At 40.3% G+C, this 20,997-nt stretch overlaps 3 protein-coding genes across 3 annotated transcripts; 1 reads left to right on the top strand and 2 right to left on the bottom strand.

Moving 5' to 3' along the window:
- Window positions 1-1,612: 1,612 nt before the first annotated feature.
- On the bottom strand, window positions 1,613-8,625 carry nuf2 (UF2 component of NDC80 kinetochore complex). The gene is made up of 13 exons (XM_084349159.1): window positions 8,394-8,625; window positions 5,487-5,561; window positions 5,172-5,248; window positions 4,978-5,039; window positions 4,748-4,845; window positions 4,459-4,532; window positions 3,957-4,050; window positions 3,813-3,875; window positions 3,515-3,652; window positions 2,977-3,117; window positions 2,471-2,646; window positions 2,179-2,314; window positions 1,613-2,095 (listed from the first exon to the last, which is right to left on the bottom strand). The coding sequence occupies exons 1-13, from the start codon at window positions 8,514-8,516 to the stop codon at window positions 1,988-1,990; spliced, it is 1,365 nt and encodes a 454-aa protein (XP_084205285.1). The 5' UTR covers window positions 8,517-8,625; the 3' UTR covers window positions 1,613-1,987.
- A 1,294-nt stretch (window positions 8,626-9,919) lies between these two features.
- ap5b1 (adaptor related protein complex 5 subunit beta 1) lies at window positions 9,920-14,715 on the top strand. Its single transcript, XM_084349730.1, has 3 exons — window positions 9,920-10,198; window positions 10,825-11,619; window positions 12,717-14,715. Exons 1-3 carry the CDS (start codon window positions 10,061-10,063, stop codon window positions 14,664-14,666), a joined length of 2,883 nt encoding a protein of 960 aa, XP_084205856.1. The 5' UTR covers window positions 9,920-10,060; the 3' UTR covers window positions 14,667-14,715.
- Window positions 14,716-14,848: 133 nt separating this feature from the next.
- On the bottom strand, window positions 14,849-18,756 carry cUnh1orf50 (chromosome Un C1orf50 homolog). The gene is made up of 5 exons (XM_084349731.1): window positions 18,601-18,756; window positions 17,948-18,063; window positions 17,769-17,855; window positions 17,251-17,382; window positions 14,849-15,924 (listed from the first exon to the last, which is right to left on the bottom strand). Exons 1-5 carry the CDS (start codon window positions 18,647-18,649, stop codon window positions 15,739-15,741), a joined length of 570 nt encoding a protein of 189 aa, XP_084205857.1. The 5' UTR covers window positions 18,650-18,756; the 3' UTR covers window positions 14,849-15,738.
- Window positions 18,757-20,997: the final 2,241 nt, after the last annotated feature.

Here is a 20,997-nt window from a genome sequence, read left to right as displayed (position 1 = left end):
GCAACATCTGTGGAAGAGGCACCGCTCCCTCAGTAGATATAAAAGGTTCATTCTAAGGTAAAAAAAAGAAAAAGAAATAAACAATCATTTTGTTTCAGGTGAATATACACTAATGAAAACAAAATCATTAATATTGAATTAATTTCTGCTAAAATATCCTCCTAATTCCTACAAACTGGACATTTAAGTGCAGACCGACGAAGGGTCTAAACTGCATTATCTTAAAAGTTATAACTTCAATTCAAATCGAAGAAAAGCTGTTTACAGTGATGGATTACAAAACCACAAAATAAGAGTCTGCTATCTGATTCTAATATTGTACAGGAATGAATGGAAACCAATGGATGCCTGGAAAGGTGGAACCATACATTTCCAAAACACAGCATCATGATTGGCAAAATGACTTAAACATGCTAAGCCACTGCTATGGTCCGTTAAAAGTAATTTAGTCTTGGGTTGTGGAGGGACTCTGCACACACACACACACACACACACACACACACACACACACACACACACACACACACACACACACACACACACACACACACACACACACACACACACACACACACACACACACACACACACACACACACACACAACAGCTAGATATCAACCCCCTTTCTTCCTCAGCTGTTTGCAGTAATGTCATTAGGGTCATTCCACGTCAACTCTCAAAGCTGATGTCCGACATTAGTTCATAAAAGTTTGAAATATGTGTATTGAAGGAACTAAGATTAGTAGTTAGTCCAGACAGTTTGTATGCAACAAACCGAGCTATTACAAACCGTAACTTACACATTTCCTGAACCCAGTGGAATTCAGGCTGCAATATTACAGCTGGTGAAAAAGTATTAAAAATAAGCAATTAAAAAAAAAAAAAAATCAAATGATGCAGTGATATAACATATATGAATATTTTAAATATATTCAATGAAGATTTACACTTTATTTAAGGAAATTAAAGTAATCCTTCTTGGGAAAATCTAGTCAAAATAATCCCAAAAGTGTTTTTTTCAGCTCAAAAACTATATTTAGCCAGATCTGTGGCACTCATTTTTTTTAGGCAGGACCAAATAACTTCTAGACAGAACTACATTAATACTACACAAAACAATTTGGGGAAAACTAGTGAAGATATGATTCTTTTGAAATAGACTGGTCATTCTGGTAAAAAAAAAAAAAAGACTACCTGTAAACTGTAAAAATTCTGCAACAACTGAATACAAAAAATTAATTTACAATGCATGTTGACGCTATGGTCTCCAAGATCATCAGGGCAAATTTCAGCTTAATCGAGTGAAAAATAAGAAAAGTTATGAAAATGAAATTCAGCCCTTGGGGCCAAACTTTCATGTTTTTACATGATTTTCATTCAAGAAAATCCATTTCATCAACGACATTTGTGATCCATTATTAAACTTTAGTCTCTTCAGTAGGAACAAATGGGCTTTGAAGCGGAGTGCCACATGCAGGTTAGGGAAGTTAGAAAGTAGTGAGAGATGATGGATTAAAGCATCGTTGGTCTTTTTTCTGGAATCTGTGCTAAATAACAAAAACACAGAATAATGCCAGCCTTTTGCTTTAAGCACATACAATCAGAACAGTCTACATTTTTATAGTGTTGCTTTATTTTACTGAACCACTAAAGTTATGGAGGTTTTTCAAAGTAGGTTCAGTTGTGTATGATCACAGAACAAAACATTTAATCTCTGGGCCACACTAGTGCAACATATGGTTACCATCTTGTCATTTCCTGAACAGCGTATTTGCTCATTCTGAAACACTTGAGCTAAACAGTTTGAGCTAATCCGATGTTTTAATTAATAACAAAGATGACAGTGTGTCTTTTTTTTTAATATACAACAAATTTGTATTTTAAATAGTAAAAGTTAAAAAGGCAACAAAATGTTAGAACAGTAAACACAAAACAGAGAAGTAATACAACACAGTAATAGAATGACGAACATGTATAATTATCCATTTAAAAGTTTGCAGACATCTTGGTGACGTCACGTTGCAGGTCCACGACGTGCAGCTCAATTCTCCTGTGCAGCTCGTCAATTGAAGTTGACAGGTTGTCGTACAGAGCCTGGACACAGTGAGGTGGAACATGTTAGTCTCTTACAGTGAGGCAGACATGTACTAGGTGAAGGCTCCCTGTCCTGCTCCTACCTGAGCTCTCTCCGTCTCTTTGCTGCACACATCCCTCAGACTCTGGATCTTGGCCTTCAGCTGCTGCGTCTCACTGGAGATCTCTTGGATTTTCTCGGCCATTTCCTCACGCTTCTGATGGATCTGGTTACACTGCCTGGGGAACAATTCAAATTTGTTTGTTTTTTTTACTTTTAGTTTGCAGAATGGATTGTGAAATTATTCCTATGAATCAGATTTACAACTACTCTGTGTAAATCCCATGATACTGTAGAAATGACCAGTAGTGAATCATGTTGTATGTATTAAATACCCCAACACGTCTTGAACATGCTGCTCCTTCATCTCTCTCTTCTTCTGCCTGCGGATGTTCTGTTTGGACTCTTTGTCCAGCTTCATGGCCAGAGCTCGCTTTAACTGGCCTTCCTCAATGCACAGGTTCTTGAGCTCCTTCTGCTTCTTCTCATACTGAGCCATTAGCTCCTGGTGCTACACACACGCACGCACACACACAGAACAGTGATATAGTCATGCATAATTTCACAATAACAAGTGGTAAAGAGAGGATTCTAGTGTTTTTACTCCACATATTTATCAGAATGTACTGCTGGGGGATTGTTAATTCTGGAGCCTGGTCCAACCTAAGATGAGAACCATCATTCCTTCATTCATTAACATTCATCACCACCACTAATACCCCTGATGACTGACATGAAAATCAGTTCAAAAATGTCAAAGATAGTTTTAAAAGTGGTCATTTGTAAGAAAAGGCCAGAATTCAAAGGTAGCTCAGGCATTTTTGGCTGTAGCGACTCTTACCTCCTCCTGCCGCTGCTTGGTGTTGTTCATGCTGCTCTCCAGGTCCTGCAGCAGGTTGGACATCTGCTGGATCTCAGCTTCAGTATGAGTCATATTCTGCACCATGTTCTGCAGCTCCACCACACGCTCATCTGTGTCTTCCTGAAATCAGAGCCGTCAAAAGCTTTTCATTAAGCTAAATGTAGTCGTAGTAGTAGTAGTAGTAAACCTTTATTTTACCAGGCAAAAATTGCTAAGAATACATTCTTATTAAGGCAATGGCCTGGTAGGAGGTGAAAGACCTCCTAAGGGGAAGGGAGAGGGGGAGTAACAATAAAAGCACATACAACAACAGTGACACAAAAGAAGAAAGAATAAAGACAATAAGCCAACATAATACAATGGCATACCACAGAATGACAGTTAGTTTGACGTACAGTGACATACAACAAGTTATGTAAGGACAGAGATACTAAAAGTTTTTTAAATGAAAAGAACTGGTTGCATATATCTGTCTTCAAACAGCAGTTTTGGGAGACCACTCTGCTTTTCTACTCACGATGGAGGTCTTGATGTTCTTGACATTCTCCCTCATCTTCTCCATCTGACTCTTGAGCTCCTCTGGAGACTCCACAATCTGAGACTTGAGTTTGGTGATGTCTTCCTTCAGGTTGCTGACGTCCACCTTCAGCTGGGTCTGACACACATCCAAACAGCAGAAAGATCTTTTCAGTGAAAGGCCTCCAGTCTTACTGTTTGTCATTTGGATTGATCTATCTGTGGGTGTTTGGGACAGTACACCCAAGTACCACATAACATTGGGCATAGAGATGATAATATTTCCACCAGTCACATACCAGTTTCTGATTCTTCTCTGCATTGTTGGTTTTCAGCTCTGCTATGATGTCATTTTTCGCGTTCTGAAAAGGAGATACATTTATTTCACACACAGCACACATAACAACAGGTTTTATTGCTTTGACTGCTTCATCACCACCTACCACTTCCTGGCATTCATGCATGGTGTTGGTCTGCAGCTCAGAGAGTGCAGCTGCCAACTCATCAGCTTCAGCCTGCTGCTCTGGTGGAATGGTCCTGAACAGGGACAACAAACATCAAAGTGTTAATTGTGTCTTTAAGTTACAGTAGAGGACACGCAACTCATTCTGTTCTGATTTCTTGTCATCATGAAAACATGATTATTAATTAAACAATAACTATAAAGCCTTTTGTTGCTCCAAAGTAAGCTCCATGTAAACTGAATTATTGCTTCCAGTGATGCCACTCAGTGGCTAAGTTGCATTTAAGTAATGTAGGCATTATGCATTAAATAAAGAAACTCATTGTCAGAAAATAGTAAAAAATAAAAATGCGTTGTTTGGTCCAATAGTCGAAAACTCAGAAATATTATGTTTAAAGTAAAATCACATATGCAAAAAGCAGCTGAGCATGACATTAGAGAAGCTTGAAAAAATAATAATACATATTTCATCAAATACTTACGTCAGCATCTCAATCTTCTTCTCTGCTTCTAAAATGCCTTTTTTGTAAGCCTGCAGTCTGTCCATGTCTGCCCTCTGACAACAGAGAGTGAAAAGAAAACCTTATTGAGAAAGAAGCTGGCCAACAATGTTTGTAAAAATAAAATAAAATTAAGATTTAAGCTAAACTTCAAGCAGCAGTGTCCAACTGGCCACTGAGTCACTGAGCAACACAAATGGATCATATAGGGTCATTTTTAAGGGGCTTGTCCATTTTCCTCACTACACCTGACTGGACCAATCTAACATACAAATTTGGCCTGTTTCTCCAGGGCTATCTCCATCCTCTGCTTCCTGAAGTGAAGAAAGTTCATGATGGCACTGAGGATAGTCAGAGTCCGCTGTTTTTCTGGAAGGGAAGAACAAGAACAGTATCCAGGGTCATCTGACATCTAGGCCATCAGATGTGCAAATATGTGATATAGTTTGATGAAAAAACACCAGAAAGATAAAAACAAACAAACAAATAAAAAAAACGTACTTGGACTTAGAAGATCATTCAGTGAAAAATCGTACACCAAGCACATCGGCAGAAACTGCTGCCTGAAAGAGATCACACACACTACTGATAAAAACAGATGTACTGCAGATACACATCTTACATTTTTTTGTAATCATTATAACTTTCATTGTTTTGTGATTGGTATGTGTTGTGTTACATCCAGGAGAACTCACATGCGGATGTAGACACTCATAATAGTAGTGGCCCCCTCATGATATTCTGGATACTGAATGTTCTCCATAAGAGGAATCTGTGAGAAAACAAATTAATTCTTAAATAAAGGAAATATAACAACAAATGTAGTACTGTACGTGTGAAATAAACCACCACATCTTTACCTACATAAATAGTGACACTATATACAAAAGGAACACAAGAGACTGCTCAGTATAAAGTAAGTCTATAGTGAAATCAATATTGACTTCATGAACTGGTACACAGGCTTGGATGCAAACAGGTTAATGTTTCCTGTCAAACACAGTACTTACCATGGAGTGACACTCGGGTATGAAACGATACAGGAGATGCAACACTCTCATGTACAATGTTTGAACTGCCTCCGGCTGGAAGAGAGGATGAAAGAGCACTGTGTTAATGATCTGTAATTGATCTGACTATTGAAGGCTGATGGCTGAAACATCATCTTGGGCTTTGGACAATTTTACTATTCACCATTTTCTATCATCAAGACAAAAGTAATTATCTGTAAATCCAGAAAATAATCAGCAGATTAAATGGTAAATAAAATGATTTCTTTTTCCCTCTCCATGTATAATTTTGAAGAAAGGACCACTGCATACTCAGCAAATAGGTAACCCTATGGGAACGTTCCCTAAAGGTTATTTTTTATATACTGTATGTGATATATAGATACAGAGTCTGGTCATTTAATCCAAGTCATGAACTGCACATTCATTGCACAAGCGAGGTTCTCAGACGCTCACGAGAGTGGAGCGAGCTGTGGAAACACTTTAGTATTGCCTACAGTTCATTGAACACTGGTCTGTCTGTTGATATGGTTGGATTCAATCAATTAATAGGTAAATATTTAAATAATCGTACCCTCACAAAACTTTTTTTTAAAGAATGTTTAGCATGTTTAACGTTATAGTTTTAGGTGCGCCAAGTGCTCTGTGTTAATGAAGTTGTAGTTTCTTTGTTTCTTTACAGACCAAAACCAACCCATTAAACTACATTGGTACCATGGATGTATGGTACTTGTGTTTTTGTGACTGATTTGGCTTATTTCTGTTTAATTCAGTTGAAGTGAAGACTGTTGTAGGTTGGCCAGCAGACAGTGAGAGCTTTCTCTCTTGGGCTGGAGAGGTACTGAAGTCAGTTTGTTGTACAGCTCCTACCAAGTTTGCTATTTTTTAAGATTAATTTCTTGTATATGAACTACAAAAGCATTGCACTGTCAACATTAGTGCAGAGTAAACTTTTTGATTGTTAGTATGTTTTAAAGAACTGGAACACACTTCCACAGAGGCTAACAGACAAATATCGTTTTGCTGATGTATTCAGGGAAAGCTCTGGGACAGCTGAAATGTAATGTCTGTGGGTAAACAGTTGTCTGTTGCATCAAACCACCAAATATAGGTCCAAAAAAGGCAAAAGCAAAACAAAAGAGTTGTCTAATAATACAGCTTTGCTTGTATATAACCATCTAACATTTTGACCATGTTTTTTTTTCTGTCTCCTGTTACAGATGGTGCTGATCAGTCATGAAACTCCATTTGGAAATGTGTTATTTGTTGTTAAGAACTGATATTAACTGTTAACTGACCATCACAGCCTGTGTGGACACCATCTTTGGGCCAACTTAGACTACCTTGGCTCTTCCCTCAGTCCATGAGAAGGGACTAGTGAGAGATGGAAAAATAATGCATCTGACTGGTTGTAGGAAAAACAAAAACAGTATTTCCGTGGTTGAAAGTTAAATTTGAACATAAATGACCTATAACCTCCTTCATAGATAGTTATGGTAACTGGTTAAATCTGATACAGGAGCCAACGCTGATAATCATCCAGGAAGAAACAGTTGACATTAGAATGTAAAGATGCAAGTTAGCTGTGCAATTACACACCCTGCCATACCATTAATGGGAGTAGGATACAAAACAAAAATGAAAGTATTTTTGGAATAAAATATGGTGCAATTTATATATTTCTTATGATTAAGATTTGTATTTCTTTTAGTAGTAGTAGTAGTAGTAAACCTTTATTTTACCAGGCAAAAATTGCTAAGAATACATTCTTATTAAGGCAATGGCCTGGTAGGAGGTGAAAGACCTCCTAAGGGGAAGGGAGAGGGGGAGTAACAATAAAAGCACATACAACAACAGTGACACAAAGAAGAAAAAATAAAGACAATAAGCCAACATAATACAATGGCATACCACAGAATGACAGTTAGTTTGACGTACAGTGACATACAACAAATTATGTAAGGACAGAGAAAATTAAAATGAACTTAATGTAGGTGTTTGACTAACTTTTGAAATGAAGTTGTGTTACAACTCTACAACAGACTATTTATTGAGATCTGGTTTGGAGAGATAACATTCACTAATTAGACAGACTTTCTTTATTTGTGATTCAAATTACACCTTACAGTGCAGATCAGAACGAAATGTCGTTGCAGTTGGGTCAGTATAGCACAGGATAAGAAAGAAGCAGCAAGTATTTACATAAAATAAATAATAAAGAGTGTAAACATAAATACTATATAAAATATAAAAATATATTGTACAATGTGTATTATTTATATTGCACAATCAAGTGAAGCAGTCCTGAGTGGGTGTGTGTGGGTGTGTGAGGGAGGATGGCCCTGTTTCTACCGCGATAGACAGAGAGTGTGAAGCAAGACGAGGACTGTGTGGACAGGCGAGCAGATGAAGATGTGTGTCACAGTCGAAGCTGGTGTAATATGAAGTGTATGACTCGTAAGCAGAATAATGACAAGCGACCAATTAAACAACGTTGTCTCTGCAACGATTTTGAAAACCAAATGTCTGTTATTATTTGGCAACATGTTATGGATTCTGTATACTGACATACTGTAAACAAATGTAACATTGTAAAGCTATATTGTTAGCTGGTCCTATTCAGCCGTAAAATGTATCAAAGCTTACAGCTTTACATGATATCTGCCTTTCTGATACCGTTAAACGAAGCGACTTTATCCCATCGCATTTCTCATTGGACTGACGTCTGCCCACAGTTGGAAAATATAAATTAACGCCTTAGTCTGGCAGTTTCTTATACATTTATTATCAAGTCCGTTGTGTACTTTCGCTACTTTCTCACAAACCATTTACATGTCCTCGTCATGTCGCTAAGTTGAAATACTCAGTTTCTGTCAGCATACATTAGCAACACTGAACGGACGTTACCTTCGGAGCAGGAGTCAGATCGCTCTTGGTGAAGTGTTTTGCCTCTTGGCCAGTGAGAACTTCTGTCCGGTAAAAGTTCACTATCGCATCCGCACTATGGAGAGGGAAAGTGTTTTCTGACATTGTTGTAATTTTAAAGGCGATTAAAAACAGACAAAACACAGGGGAAAAACTAGTTCTGTTTCCACGACGATACAAAATTGGCGCCTTAAAAAGACTTCCTTGTTGATTTCTCGACGGAGCGTTTGATTGGTCAGTTCATCTTTCTTCTTCTTTTGGTTGGATGGCGGGTTGCAACGACGACTTTTACGGTGCATACCGCCCCCTACTGTACCGGAGTTTTTAGCATGGGGCAATATGGCAGTACTTGGCATGAAAGTAAATAAATATAAGGAAAATTAATGAGTTAATAAAACACAACAAAGATTCCCTCAATTCTGTTAAATATCCCTGTCTCCTTCAAACATTCTACTGCAGCTTTCTTTAGGGTACATTCACATTTACCGTCTCCTGCTGTTCTCAGGATACCCTCAAGTTTCCATTGTCTTCCTGCCTTACCTGTCCTCTGAGATAGCCTTATCCTTTCTCCCCCATATTTCCTACAGGGCATTAGCATATGTTCTACATTCTATGTAGTTTTACATCCCAAACATTAATTTGATATACATTTCCCTATCAAAAACAGTGGTTTATTTAGCCCTGCCTGTGTGGGCAAAACTGAGTCTTGTAAGAGTTGTCTCCTCCTTTATCTTTCTTCTAGACACACCCTGTACATTAACAGTTTTCTGTATGCTGTAATATTTCCTTCCGCTGTCCCTGTCCCATCTAATTTGCCATTCTTTCTTTCTTTCTTTCCTTCTTTCTTTCTTTCTTTCTTTCTTTCTTTCTTTCTTTCTTTCTTTCTTTCTTCAGTATTGCCTTAGCTTCTCCTTTGCCAAAAGGTATATCCATGACATCCCTCATCCAGTTGCTCTTTTGGCTTTTCAGTCTAATCATTTGTATCCTTTTATGCCAACAAGAGCAGGTACCCAGCAGAACCTCACATCCACTCCGAGCCTGCGTAATCTAAAGAGACTTTGTGCGATTTCAAGCATTAAGTCTTCTCTGTATTTTGTGGTTTGGATACTGAGTAGGACTGCTGCAAAATCAATACAACACACAATTCTGATCTTACTTCCTCCACCCACTGTAGGCCTATGATGTACGCCATCATTTCTGCTGTGTAAACTGTTATTAAAACATTCTTTCATCCTTCTTCTGTTGTGTGAGAGAAGTACAGTGCACACCGGCGCCCTCTACTGCACTAAATATGTACAGTTTTTGAACCTCGTGTCGCCCTGTTTGTTTGGATTCAGTTTATATTTGTATGTGTGGTCTTGCTTAAAGAAATGTATGTATGAATAAATTATAAGAGAACAAGTAGAGCACAGTGTACATCAATATACAGTAGGGCGACCGGACTCCGAAGCAGCAGGGGGCGCTAATGTGACACTGCGAGTGGTAAATGAGCACGTGACATAACGCGGAACTCGTGCCCTGCCCCTGGTGGATCCTACAGGTCCATGGGTGGGTTCTGGATGTCTTTTAGGAGAACAACAACCATGTACTGCGTGCAATGACTCTGGACAGTTACTGAGCTGACAGTTTGCTGTGAGGTTTAAGGGATAATGGCGGTGAACTGGGCCGAGAGGATCTCTGCCTTCTCCCGCAGTCCGTCTCGCTTCCTCTCCGGGACAACAGCTGAGGCTTTCCTGGCAGAGCTGCTGCGAGAGCTCCGAGATGACAGAGCCAGTTACAGTGTGAAGGTAAAAGACAAAAGCATATATTGTAAAATGTACAATAAATGAATCCCCGGTCCCTCTATCATGCTTTGTAAATCTGTTTTAATGCCCGCCCCACTGCAAATTCATCCTGGTCTCATTAAAATGAGATTTTATTGAAGTAACATTAACTTTAGTAAAACGGTGACTCTTGCTTACTAATGTGACTAATGTTTGTTTTTTGTCCATATCTCTTCATTGATGTTCTACTACTGTTGTACAGCTGCCAACCCTGTAGATGTGTAAATGCAGTGTGGCATGTTGCTCTCTGCAGAAAGTCACCCCGCTGGTTCCACTTTTACAAAATGGATGTGCACTGACACAATAAACAATTCAAACATGTCAACTTGGGCTTTGGGAAATTGAGAGTGAGATTCCTCACTGTTTTCTAAAATAATTAAAGGTAGTCATTGACAGTAGAAACTGCAAATCATTCAACAAAGAGGCTGTAGTGTTTTTGTAGTCATTTGTAATAAGTTGCCTAGTTGATATATTATCTTTGGCATTTTTCTTTTACCAGCTGTGTGGTTAATGTAATCCTAACTAGTGTGTGTGATCTCCAGTGCTGTGAAAACTGATGGTCCATATTTCTTACATGTCACCCACCTCAGGTCTTCCTGCTATCCCCACTATGTGAGCATCCGACTGTGCTGTGTCCCTCAGATTCAGTGGGCGAGGAGACGGCCCTGGAGCTCATGTCAGTGTTCGCCCAGTGTCCTCCAAAGACTGTCCAGTTTTGTTGTCACCTCCTCTTGGCCCTCACCTCTGTGCTGGTCTGCACTTCCTGTGTGAGCAGTCGTTCCAGAGCATCTCAAGACTTCCTGGACCTGCTCCTTCAGATCGCCCAGGACACCAGTGACCTCCACGGTGATGCTGCTCATCGCTCTTTACGGGCCACAGCTTGCGACTGCCTGCAGGAGCTGGAGGCCTGTTCTCCGGGCCTTCTCTCCCAGCGCCTCGAGCTCTTAGGTGGACTCCGGCAGCGAGAGTCCTCCCGGCTCCACCAGGCCTACGCAGGACTTCAGACCCTGGTGTTAAGAAATGCTGTGTATCAGCTCACACAGGAAACTGGAGCTGGTCCTGGGCATCTTAAGGCTCTTCTTGGAGGAAATGCTTTTGTTGCATGGGAAGCAGAGCAGGACTCGGGCCTGGTGAAAAACAAAGACTCAGCCGTTCTGTCTTCTCTCATCCTGGGACCCATGGGGACGGTGCCTACCCTCCAGACTGGGCCTGACTGTAAGGAGCTGCGTTCAGTCCTGTCCTCCCTGCTGGAGGAGTCCTACCTCCTCACTCCTCTATGTCAGGCTGCACTGCTACACAGACTGACAGAGGTGGTTGCCATGGTGCCGGGTGTCCCTCCTGCCGTATTCAGAGCTCAGCTGCTGCGACTGCTGGGGACGAGCGAGGTAAAACATTGTGAAAAATGCTCATGACAATTTCCCAGGGCCCAAAGTGACAACATCATATTTCTTTTCTGTCCAAGCAACAGCCTGAAACCCCTGCAATATTTAAAAGTGATATCCTGATGCAGAGTGCAGAAAATGACTCTTGTCTTGTTGTTGTACACATATTAAATGATAAACAGCAGATGGCAATAACTTTGGCAAGCTGCTTTACAATTAAAGCCAACATGTGGTTTGCCTAATGGATGCTTGTGATGTGCAGCACAGGCTGTAGGAATTGTTGGGTTTACATTAGCAGTGAAACTGCTCTGATACAGCAAAAGCCTGTAGCAGGGAGGACTATTCTATCAGTAAGATGAAATTATGAACAGTAACGTACACCGATCAGCCAGAACATCAAAACCACTGACGGGTGAACTGAATGCCGTTGACCATCTCTCTACCATGCAATGTTCTGCTGGGAAACCATGGGTCCTGGCATTCATGTGGATGTTCTTTGACAAATAACACCTATCTGCATGCAACAACTTTCTATGAACATTGAATAAATAGCAATAATTAACACTTATGACTAATTGACACCTAAATATGATAAGTTTCCTTTTTCTCTTATGGCCCATAATTATTAGGTTCCGTAGTTAATTGTTTAGTTGTTAATTTTAGAGCAGCTTTTTAGGGCGTATTATCTTAACTTTGCATATAGCCAGGCTGTTTCTCCCAATTTCCAGTCTTTTACGGTTAGCTATGCTAACTGGCACAGGCTCCAGCTTCATCTTCATATTTATGCGGCCACAGTGTGGCAGAAAGCAGCTCAGACTTTCTTAAAAAGAAATAAGATAAAACAGGAAGTGTACACACACTTTAAGTCTAAGTCTACACTTTAAGTTAAAGGAACAGTGTACCCAGAAATGAAATTCAGCCATTGTCTGCTCTGATTTTTACATTTTAAATAATTCCTGATCTACTTTCTGACTTTCCATCAGCATGGGGGAGGAGATAATGGCTGAATTTAAATGTTTAGGTTAACCTTTCCTTTAACCTATACAGTTTTGAGATAATTAGACCTGATGACTCAGTAAATCTTTGTTGACCTCTTCCAGGTGTGCCTCCTCCACACCACCCTGCTGATGAAGTGTGCGTTCACTGATAGTCTGTTCAGCGCTGAAGACGAAGCCTTCATCCTTAAGCGGCTGGTCGTGCTCTCCCAGCACCCGCTGCAGAGCACACCAGAGAAGCTTTTCTACATGGACTGTATCCTGCACTTTCCTGAGAACCGGCCAATCGGCAGCAGCGATGGTGACGAGACCCTCCCCGTGCTGCTGACTCCACAGCTAGCCTTGGCCCTAGTGCCCACTGTGTTCAACGACAGCGCCACCATGCTGGCACGTCTCAACCTGCTGTCTCTGGTCTACGTAGAGGAGGGGGAGGAAGGGGAGGAAGGCAGGGGCCTGGCTTACCTCTACGAACACCTCACCTCGCTGCTGCACATTGTGGAAAACGGAGGCAGCCGGGAGGTTGTTGTCACATTCTTCAGAGCTTCCCTCCTCTTCCTTTCCTACTTCTATCACGTGGAGCGCTACTCCAACAGCCTGACAGAGAAGCTGTGTAAGCTCTACCTCCACCACACCTACCTGGCTCCACACCTCATCAATCTGGCCGACCAGACCCAGGACAAGCTCACTGAGTCCAGCTGGGCTGTGGGGCTCCTGAAGGCCCTCCAGGGAGTCATCACCGAGGCCCCGCTCGCCCAGCTCACCTTACAAGACCTCAGCAGGCACCTCAAGATGCTGGCTCGAGTGGCAGAGGAAGGAGAAATCCCCCAGCACACGACTCTCAGCTTCCTGTCCAGCATTATCACTCCGTCTTCCTCATCTCTGTGCGTGAGCGGCGACTGGCGTCTGGGGAACAGCCTGCTGGGGGTTTGCCGCCGCCTCCTCGTCCACCCCAGCCTGGACTCGCTGCTCATTCCTCTGGCTGACATTCTGCAGCACCTCACTTGCCGCTACGGAGACACGGACATCATGGACCATGCCCGCCTCTACTACTCTCTCCTGACCACGCTGTCCCGGGAGAAGCTGGCCAGCATGTTGGCACAGGATTTGACCGAGGGAGGGCGGCAGGTCAAGAGGCGAACACTGTCTTCCATCATGGCTGAGGGTGAGGGGCTCACAAGCGCGCTAACAATTCACCAGACGGAGAAAGCAATATTCAGGCTGATGAAGGCCCAGTCTGAGCCACGAGAAAGAACACAGAGTGATAAAGAAAGTGACCTTAACCGGAATGAGATGGAGAGCAGCCCAGGAGAGGCAAAGGTAGCACTGGAAGCCTACAGAGCTCAGTTCGTCGACCCTCACTTCGCCTCCGAAATCACATTAAACTACCAGCTGACTCACGTCGAAGCTGAGGACTCCCGCTTTGATCAGCTTTTCAGCATCTGCCTCCACTTCAGCCTCACAGACGACCACTATGAAGACCTGAGTGACATCAGTGTCCCGTGTCTGTTCAGAGACAGGCCATGGCCCAAGGTGAAGCTGACACTGAAGCCCAGGAGGCCCTACCCCACCACGCTCCACGCCAGCGCCATCTTCACCACCCACGATGGGCTCTCCTGGCACACTGTCCTGCCGGACGTACACATTGCTTTCCAGCAGGCCTTCATGCCTCCGCCTACTCCACCTGCCTGGGGACGGGGCGGCAGACTGAGCTTGTTTGAGGGTTTATGGGATGAAATGAACTCTGAGAGCAGAGAGAAGGCCTCAGCAGACTGTGCCACCAGCCTGTTCTGCTGCCAGCTGAAGGAGGCAGCTCTGATATCCTTGGTGGAGAAACACTTGCTCCCCTATCTTGTATCAGAGCTGTCTGAAGAAGACGACGAGTTCAAAGTGCTCGTCTTCCTCCCACCACAGTCCCACATGCTGCTGAAGATCAGGTCAGAGGAAGACGCTGTGCACTTTAACGTCGCCACAGATAACTGGCAGCTTCTGCCTCACATTAATTCTTATCTACTGACAATCACATCCTCCCAGGAAGACACTCGCAGCTGTCTGTGATGCATTTTACTGCCTTGTTTTTAATTTGAAAGAAAAAGCTGATTTTTTTTAACAAAATCTCTGAATTGTAAGCACTTTAATAACTCCAGTTGTACTTAAAATTAAATTGCTTAAGATGGTTGATTTAAAATAAAGTTATTGCATTTTAATTTTTTGACCTGAAATTGAACAAATGCATGAAATCACATTTTGTCATTTATTCACCATATACAGTCTGTTCGCATCGTGTTGGTTACAGTCTATAAATGAAAGACAAAATACATCATTTCTTTGAGTTGCACAGGATCTCACTGGTATCATTGATAAGTTGTATTTCCCTGCTGTATACAAATAAGGCATTATAATATTAAAGTGAGACCCCATGTAGGCTGTAGGACACATTAACGGAACCCTGTCAAGTTTCTGACTACTAGTAGCACAGTGGAGCAATGTATTTATTAGTGATGCATGTTTTTGGCTTTGTGTTTTGATCATAGACACAATTCACATCCTGCTGTTGGTTTGTTGTTGGTGGTAAAGCACCAGCAAAGGCAGTGAAGTAAAGAAAACGACTGCCAGCAGCAAACATGGATATAAACAATGAACAACTAAAATAAATAAATAATAGCTTTGCAAAATGGATTTTAGTGAGACACACTGAATATAAACAAAATGTTTTTTGTTTGCAAAAAAACTCCACAGGGCACCTTTAATGTTCATGCTTGTGATTAATGTTGGCAAGATAACTGACTAAATGTGTGTGAAGTGATCATTTTTTCACTTTATTTGGGAAAAATTCCATGCGCAGGCTAACCAGATAAACCCAATTTGACACTTTTCTAGCTTAGAAAAGAGTTTTAAGATTGAGTGTTTACATCCAGTATCAGAACAATGTGTTTACAAACTAACAGTTGTAATAATGCATTATAGTCTTCACTCAGTGAAAGTCACCAAGTCACTGTGTGTTGGCTGTTTTGATATCAGCAATCCCAATCCATGTATGGATTTGTCAGTTCAAATAGATGTCCATTAAGACTATAGCTAGCATCCTTTAAAAATTCCAGTTCTTTGTTCAGTCCAGTTCAGCAGTCCTCTAATCAGAGAGGCCCTTGAAGTTGGGTCCTGCGTAGGGAGGTAAGGCAGTCTGCTGGCTCAGTAGTTTATCCATGATGGCGATCTCCGAGTCCCTCTTCTCCACCTCATCTATGGGGGTCCAGGACATGTCGTGTTGAAGTTTGAATGCTCCGACGAAAGAGTGAGGGCAACTTGAACCCCATTCCTTCAGAGGAGAAGACAAAAAAAGTTTGCTATGGTGAGATGCGTCAAAAGACAACACTTTAATTCTTTTTAAAATCAAACCCACAGCTCCCTACCTCAAACACTTTGTAGTTTTTGTTCAAAAGCTAAAATGTTTTGTGGATTTATATAAATTGACAGAAAATTTAACGGCAAGAAATGTAATAATTGTTAAATAAATAAATAGTTTGATTTGAGGATTTGTTTAATTTGACTGTCAGTATAAAGGATGTTAATGATCATGATCAATTATCAATAAGATAAATGTGGATTTAAAATGATCAACTGACAATCAAAGACGGACACAAATACATCAGAAAGTATCTTCTTACAACTTACAAATACTTGCTAATCAAATATATCAAAATAAAATCCAAAATACTGGTATGAGAAAATGTTTTTAATTAAAATACAAGTGCTTTATCATTTAAAAAAATACAAAAAGGCAATTTCAATATTTTTACATTTTAGCCATCTAGTAGCCTCAAAATGGGTTGGGCTAGTTACTGAAGAGCGACACACTGGAACTCAATAATTAAAATGAAGTCACTATTTTGTGTTATTTAGTTAATCTTTCAAGTAACTTGGTGTTTACTTTATCTGTTCTTTTCACTCCTAATTTAGCCTGCTCTGATTTTACATGAGCAACTGATCAAGTCAGAGATTAAAACAAGTTATTTTAAATGGAAAAATGTCCAACATATTACATATATTAATAATGACTAACTGATAATCAATTGTTACGGCTGCTGACTTTCAATTTAAGAAATTGGTAAACATTTGCAGCCATAGTTAGTATACATTTATATGTGTGTAATGAAAGAGCCTGAATTCTGGGTTCGCTCTGTAAGTAACAAGAGTAACACCTTATTGCAGGAAATCTGTGAAACAATCAATGATTTTCTGGTACATTACAAAACAAATGAGAACTGTTTATTCCCTGACAGTTTATTAAAAATCAAAGATTCCCTCACATTACATAAATTCCATGACCACTTGATAGCCTGTCAGCACCTGCATTACTTGCAAAGCTAGCCAACAGCAACCAGTCAAATCCAACCTAAACTGCCTGTGTTATGGCCCACCGACTCACTATCAGCTCTCTGCTGCGTCACATGAACTCTGAACACCAACTGTCAACATAGTTGAAGCAAAATGCCTGCAGGTGTTTAGTTAGGCATTCACATGTTACCATCTCTGCAGCACTCTCCCTGAGGGGATGTTAAGTAACCGTTCTTGTCCACACAGGGTGATAAAACATTAGAGGCAGCTCAACAGTCTAATCAGTATGTATCAGTGATATGCTCACCTTAGGAGAGATGATGGAGAAGTATTTCTGTCCAGATGGCCGCTCGTAGAGGTAATACATGTTGCCGGGTTTTTTCACAATGTTACAGGCAGCATGGTGGAGGTCAGCATCTCTTTTAGCCTCTTCTAAAACCTAGAAAGACAGCAGAACATGATGTGCACTGGACTGGTAAGCATTTCTTGTCTTCTTGTTTGACATGTGGCACGCACAAATAAAGAACATGATGTTTTCTTACTGTCCCAGTGTCAAATAGGTTGTTATTATGAAGTAATAGGTTGCAATAAAGTCTAATCAGAACATTACCCAATGAGATTTTGCTTGCATTACTTTGTCTTGTTGTCACAATCCACAAAAAACAAGTTTCGATAGTTGAAATGTGCACCATTTATTGGAACCTGGAACGATCATTTAAAAAAAACAGCAGTCCAAAGACTAACTGCAACACTTGTGTATCAGTGATGTATTCATAAGAACAGCCCATTCTGTGAGTGTGCTGGTGTTGTTGCTGACATTCTTACCTTTCTGGCCTGCTCCTGTAGGTATCTGATCTGGTCAGCAATCACTGTCAGTTTGTTGCCGGCGTTGGCTTTAATGAAATCATCTCCCTATAGACAAAGTAAAAAAATATTTTCAGTGCTTTTGCTGTGTATACTTTGACAGTTTGAATATAAAAAACAAAACATATCTCAGTCCACACCTTCTGGACCTGTGCTGCCAGGGCCACCAGGTCCATGGGGTCTCCCACTCTGTTGGTCTGATAGGAACTGACCAATTCCAGCCCGCTGGGGGCGCTGCTGCTCTCAACCAGGTGTACTGCACAAACAGGTAGAGTTACATCACTATTATTTCATTTACAGTATACACTTATATCAGACCAATAAACAGGAAGGATGTTACTGCTAACTGAATGCTTAAGTACTACAACTAATGTATCATTGCCATTGCTGAAACGGTTGCAACTGCTGTGACTATCACATATCACATATGACTTACTTAATAACACGATACTAATAGATTCATTTAAGCCTAACACTTAGACACCTCCTCGAGCTTCAGTGGCCATGTAGAATACAACATAACTATTCATTAAATCCTCATACAGTGCAGTAAGGCACGTTATATGTTAAATTATAGCGTACTTTACAGCTGTAATTTAGTCGTTAGACCACAGCTGCTCGAACAGTCAAGTCGCGACTTAATAACACACTGGTGTATCGTGCACTGGGCTACATGTAGCTCATTCAAGACAACTATATCTTAATGAACACTGGCCAAATGAACTAACTTCAACAGTTCGCTGAGTGCACACAACGGTGGAAAGGTTTGACATGAGCTTTGAGTTTCTGCTACCTGTGGTGGTTTTGTCGGGCTGAGTGGGAACGCTGACCGTCCTGTCCATCTTGTCTTTTTTCTTCGTCCTCTTGCAACAAACTGCTTTCTCGAGTGTTTTTGTGAAATACACAGAGTCTTTCCACCTGGTGGTTTTATAACCAGCTGATATTCGACCAAAACTACTGGAGGCTACACGGGGTCCTAAATCTCCGCCCCGTTTTCTCTATGATGGTAGTCCTAATTTGAGCCTGTATAAATTACTTGAAAATATTTTAAAAATGCCTCATTGGAGGTCATTCATTAGTTAAGATAAATGTGTAATGTGCTTCGTATTGAAATCAAAATCAACGTGTTGATTGTGTTTTTTATAGTATTCTTATTCTTAATTATATTTGTCTTCAGGCGCTTCAAAATCAGCTCATCCTCACCACAGAGCATTTAAACAAGAGAAGATGTGTCACTGTGGAGAAACCCAAAAATAGAAGTCGTGATATCGTCACGTAAAGTAGTAGCTGCGCTAGTTTTTTCACATGAACAGCTTCACACTGTGCATAAAGACACAGAGACATGGGCTATACCAGACCTAAGACCTGAGATCAACAGAGCTCTTCTTTGGTGCATTTCCTTAGCTATATAGTTTCCCCCATGATCCATTGCGTGCGCACTTACACAAGTTCTGTTTCTGTCACACGTGTTGGTGGCAGAAGTTATTTCCCTTGCATATTTTGTGTCTATGATTACAAAAGTTAGGGTGTTTCATATACTCCTGTGTCCCTATGTATCCTATATCCTATTTTTAACAAGATAGGCCTACTTCCATTTTGCACAATCGTCTTGTTTCATCATAACAACATTACTATTTATAACAACTTATAAAAACAAAACAAAACTTTTCTTGTTAGATAAGCTTAATGTCATATCATTATGCAACTGGGATTTCATATAATGTTTTAAATGAGAAAAAGATCCAATCAATCTCAGTCAAAAGTTAACAAGGACATATAAAGTCCTCACAATTATTGACAGTGACTCACATGTGACCCAGTGAAGTAGAAGTGGTGCACCTTACTTAAGAAGAGCACCCCTAATTTTTGACTTACAGACCAGCAGGTTAAATTCGCTTGTGCTCCATATTGAAAATATAATCATGGTATATGGATATCCTCATAATACGTTTCTTGTTACAGTCAATCAGGCTAAGTTAATATGTTGTAATAGACTCCTGAGATGAAATATAACGTATATACGTGAGTATATCTATCATGTGTGCTCTGACTGTTTGTTTTTTTATCTGTTTTTGCAGATTCTGTGCAAGAACATGAGACAGAATTTGCCAACATGATAAAGTGTTTAGAGTCATTTCTATTTGATCATGTCTAAATGTATCTTAAAGCCATGGAAGTAGACAGAAGTTACTTGTAGCATACAGGTTCTAACAAACCAACATGTCCTTTTCAGGTAAAGTCTGGTGTGTATGAGTTTTATTGAGGGTTATAACTTCCATATGTGAGAGCACATTGCAAAACAACAAAGAAGCCCTACCACTTACCCAAAATCACTGACACCATTTCTTGTGTGGACTCTAATTATCAAGTCAGTTGTTTTTCTTCTTGCATTGTAAAACCAACTATGACATGTAACATATTTGTATGTCTCCTGGAGAAATTCCTGCTCATCCACATCATTTTCCAACATATTGGAAAGATATGTTTGATCTTCCTTGGTTGAAGATTTCCAGGGTTAGGAGTCATCTTGTTCTACTTATGGGCTTTGCGATTACACATTTTCTGTCAGATATTACCAACTAGAAAAAAATCTTAAATTACTGTAAATGATTGAGGACAATATCTGTAGATTAGATTTTGAGATGGAGGATATCATGCATTTTTTGGTATTGTCCAATTGCAGCATCCTTCTGCCCTTATCCCCTCTCAATATGAACTGGGGTTTTCAAGAGGATCAAAATATATTATTGACCTGTATTTCATATCTAAAGCATTATTATTTTCAGGAAAAATAATTGATTTTTATTATAAATAATTGGAAATTATTGTGAAATTAGGGCAAAGAGCTAAAGTAAAAATATATGGGAGTATGTATAGTATGTTTGTATGTATATAGGATTATGTGTTATTTTTTCCCTGCTCATTATCGACTCCTTGTCCGTAAATTCTGTCATCCATGACCTTCCATCCATGACCTTCCATACATGGCGACTAACTTTTCTTTTACTGGGAAATCCATTCGGAAGTGTCTGAGATTCACCAGAAATGTGTGTAACTGATACAAATATTTTACGACAGTTTTATTGGCCAAACTAACGTCAATCCTGTATCCTATCGCATTTTTCCTCGCACAATATAACAAAAAGCCAGTTATAGACTCACTTTAGTAGCATTCTGTTATGACTTTAAT

Source organism: Pagrus pagrus (assembly GCF_965226575.1).
Source record: "Pagrus pagrus genome assembly, chromosome: 3".
In the NCBI taxonomy this organism is placed as follows: Eukaryota; Metazoa; Chordata; class Actinopteri; order Spariformes; family Sparidae; genus Pagrus; species Pagrus pagrus.
The sequence above is the reverse complement of the archived record's forward strand: the minus strand, read 5'-3'. Positions and strand labels throughout refer to the sequence as shown.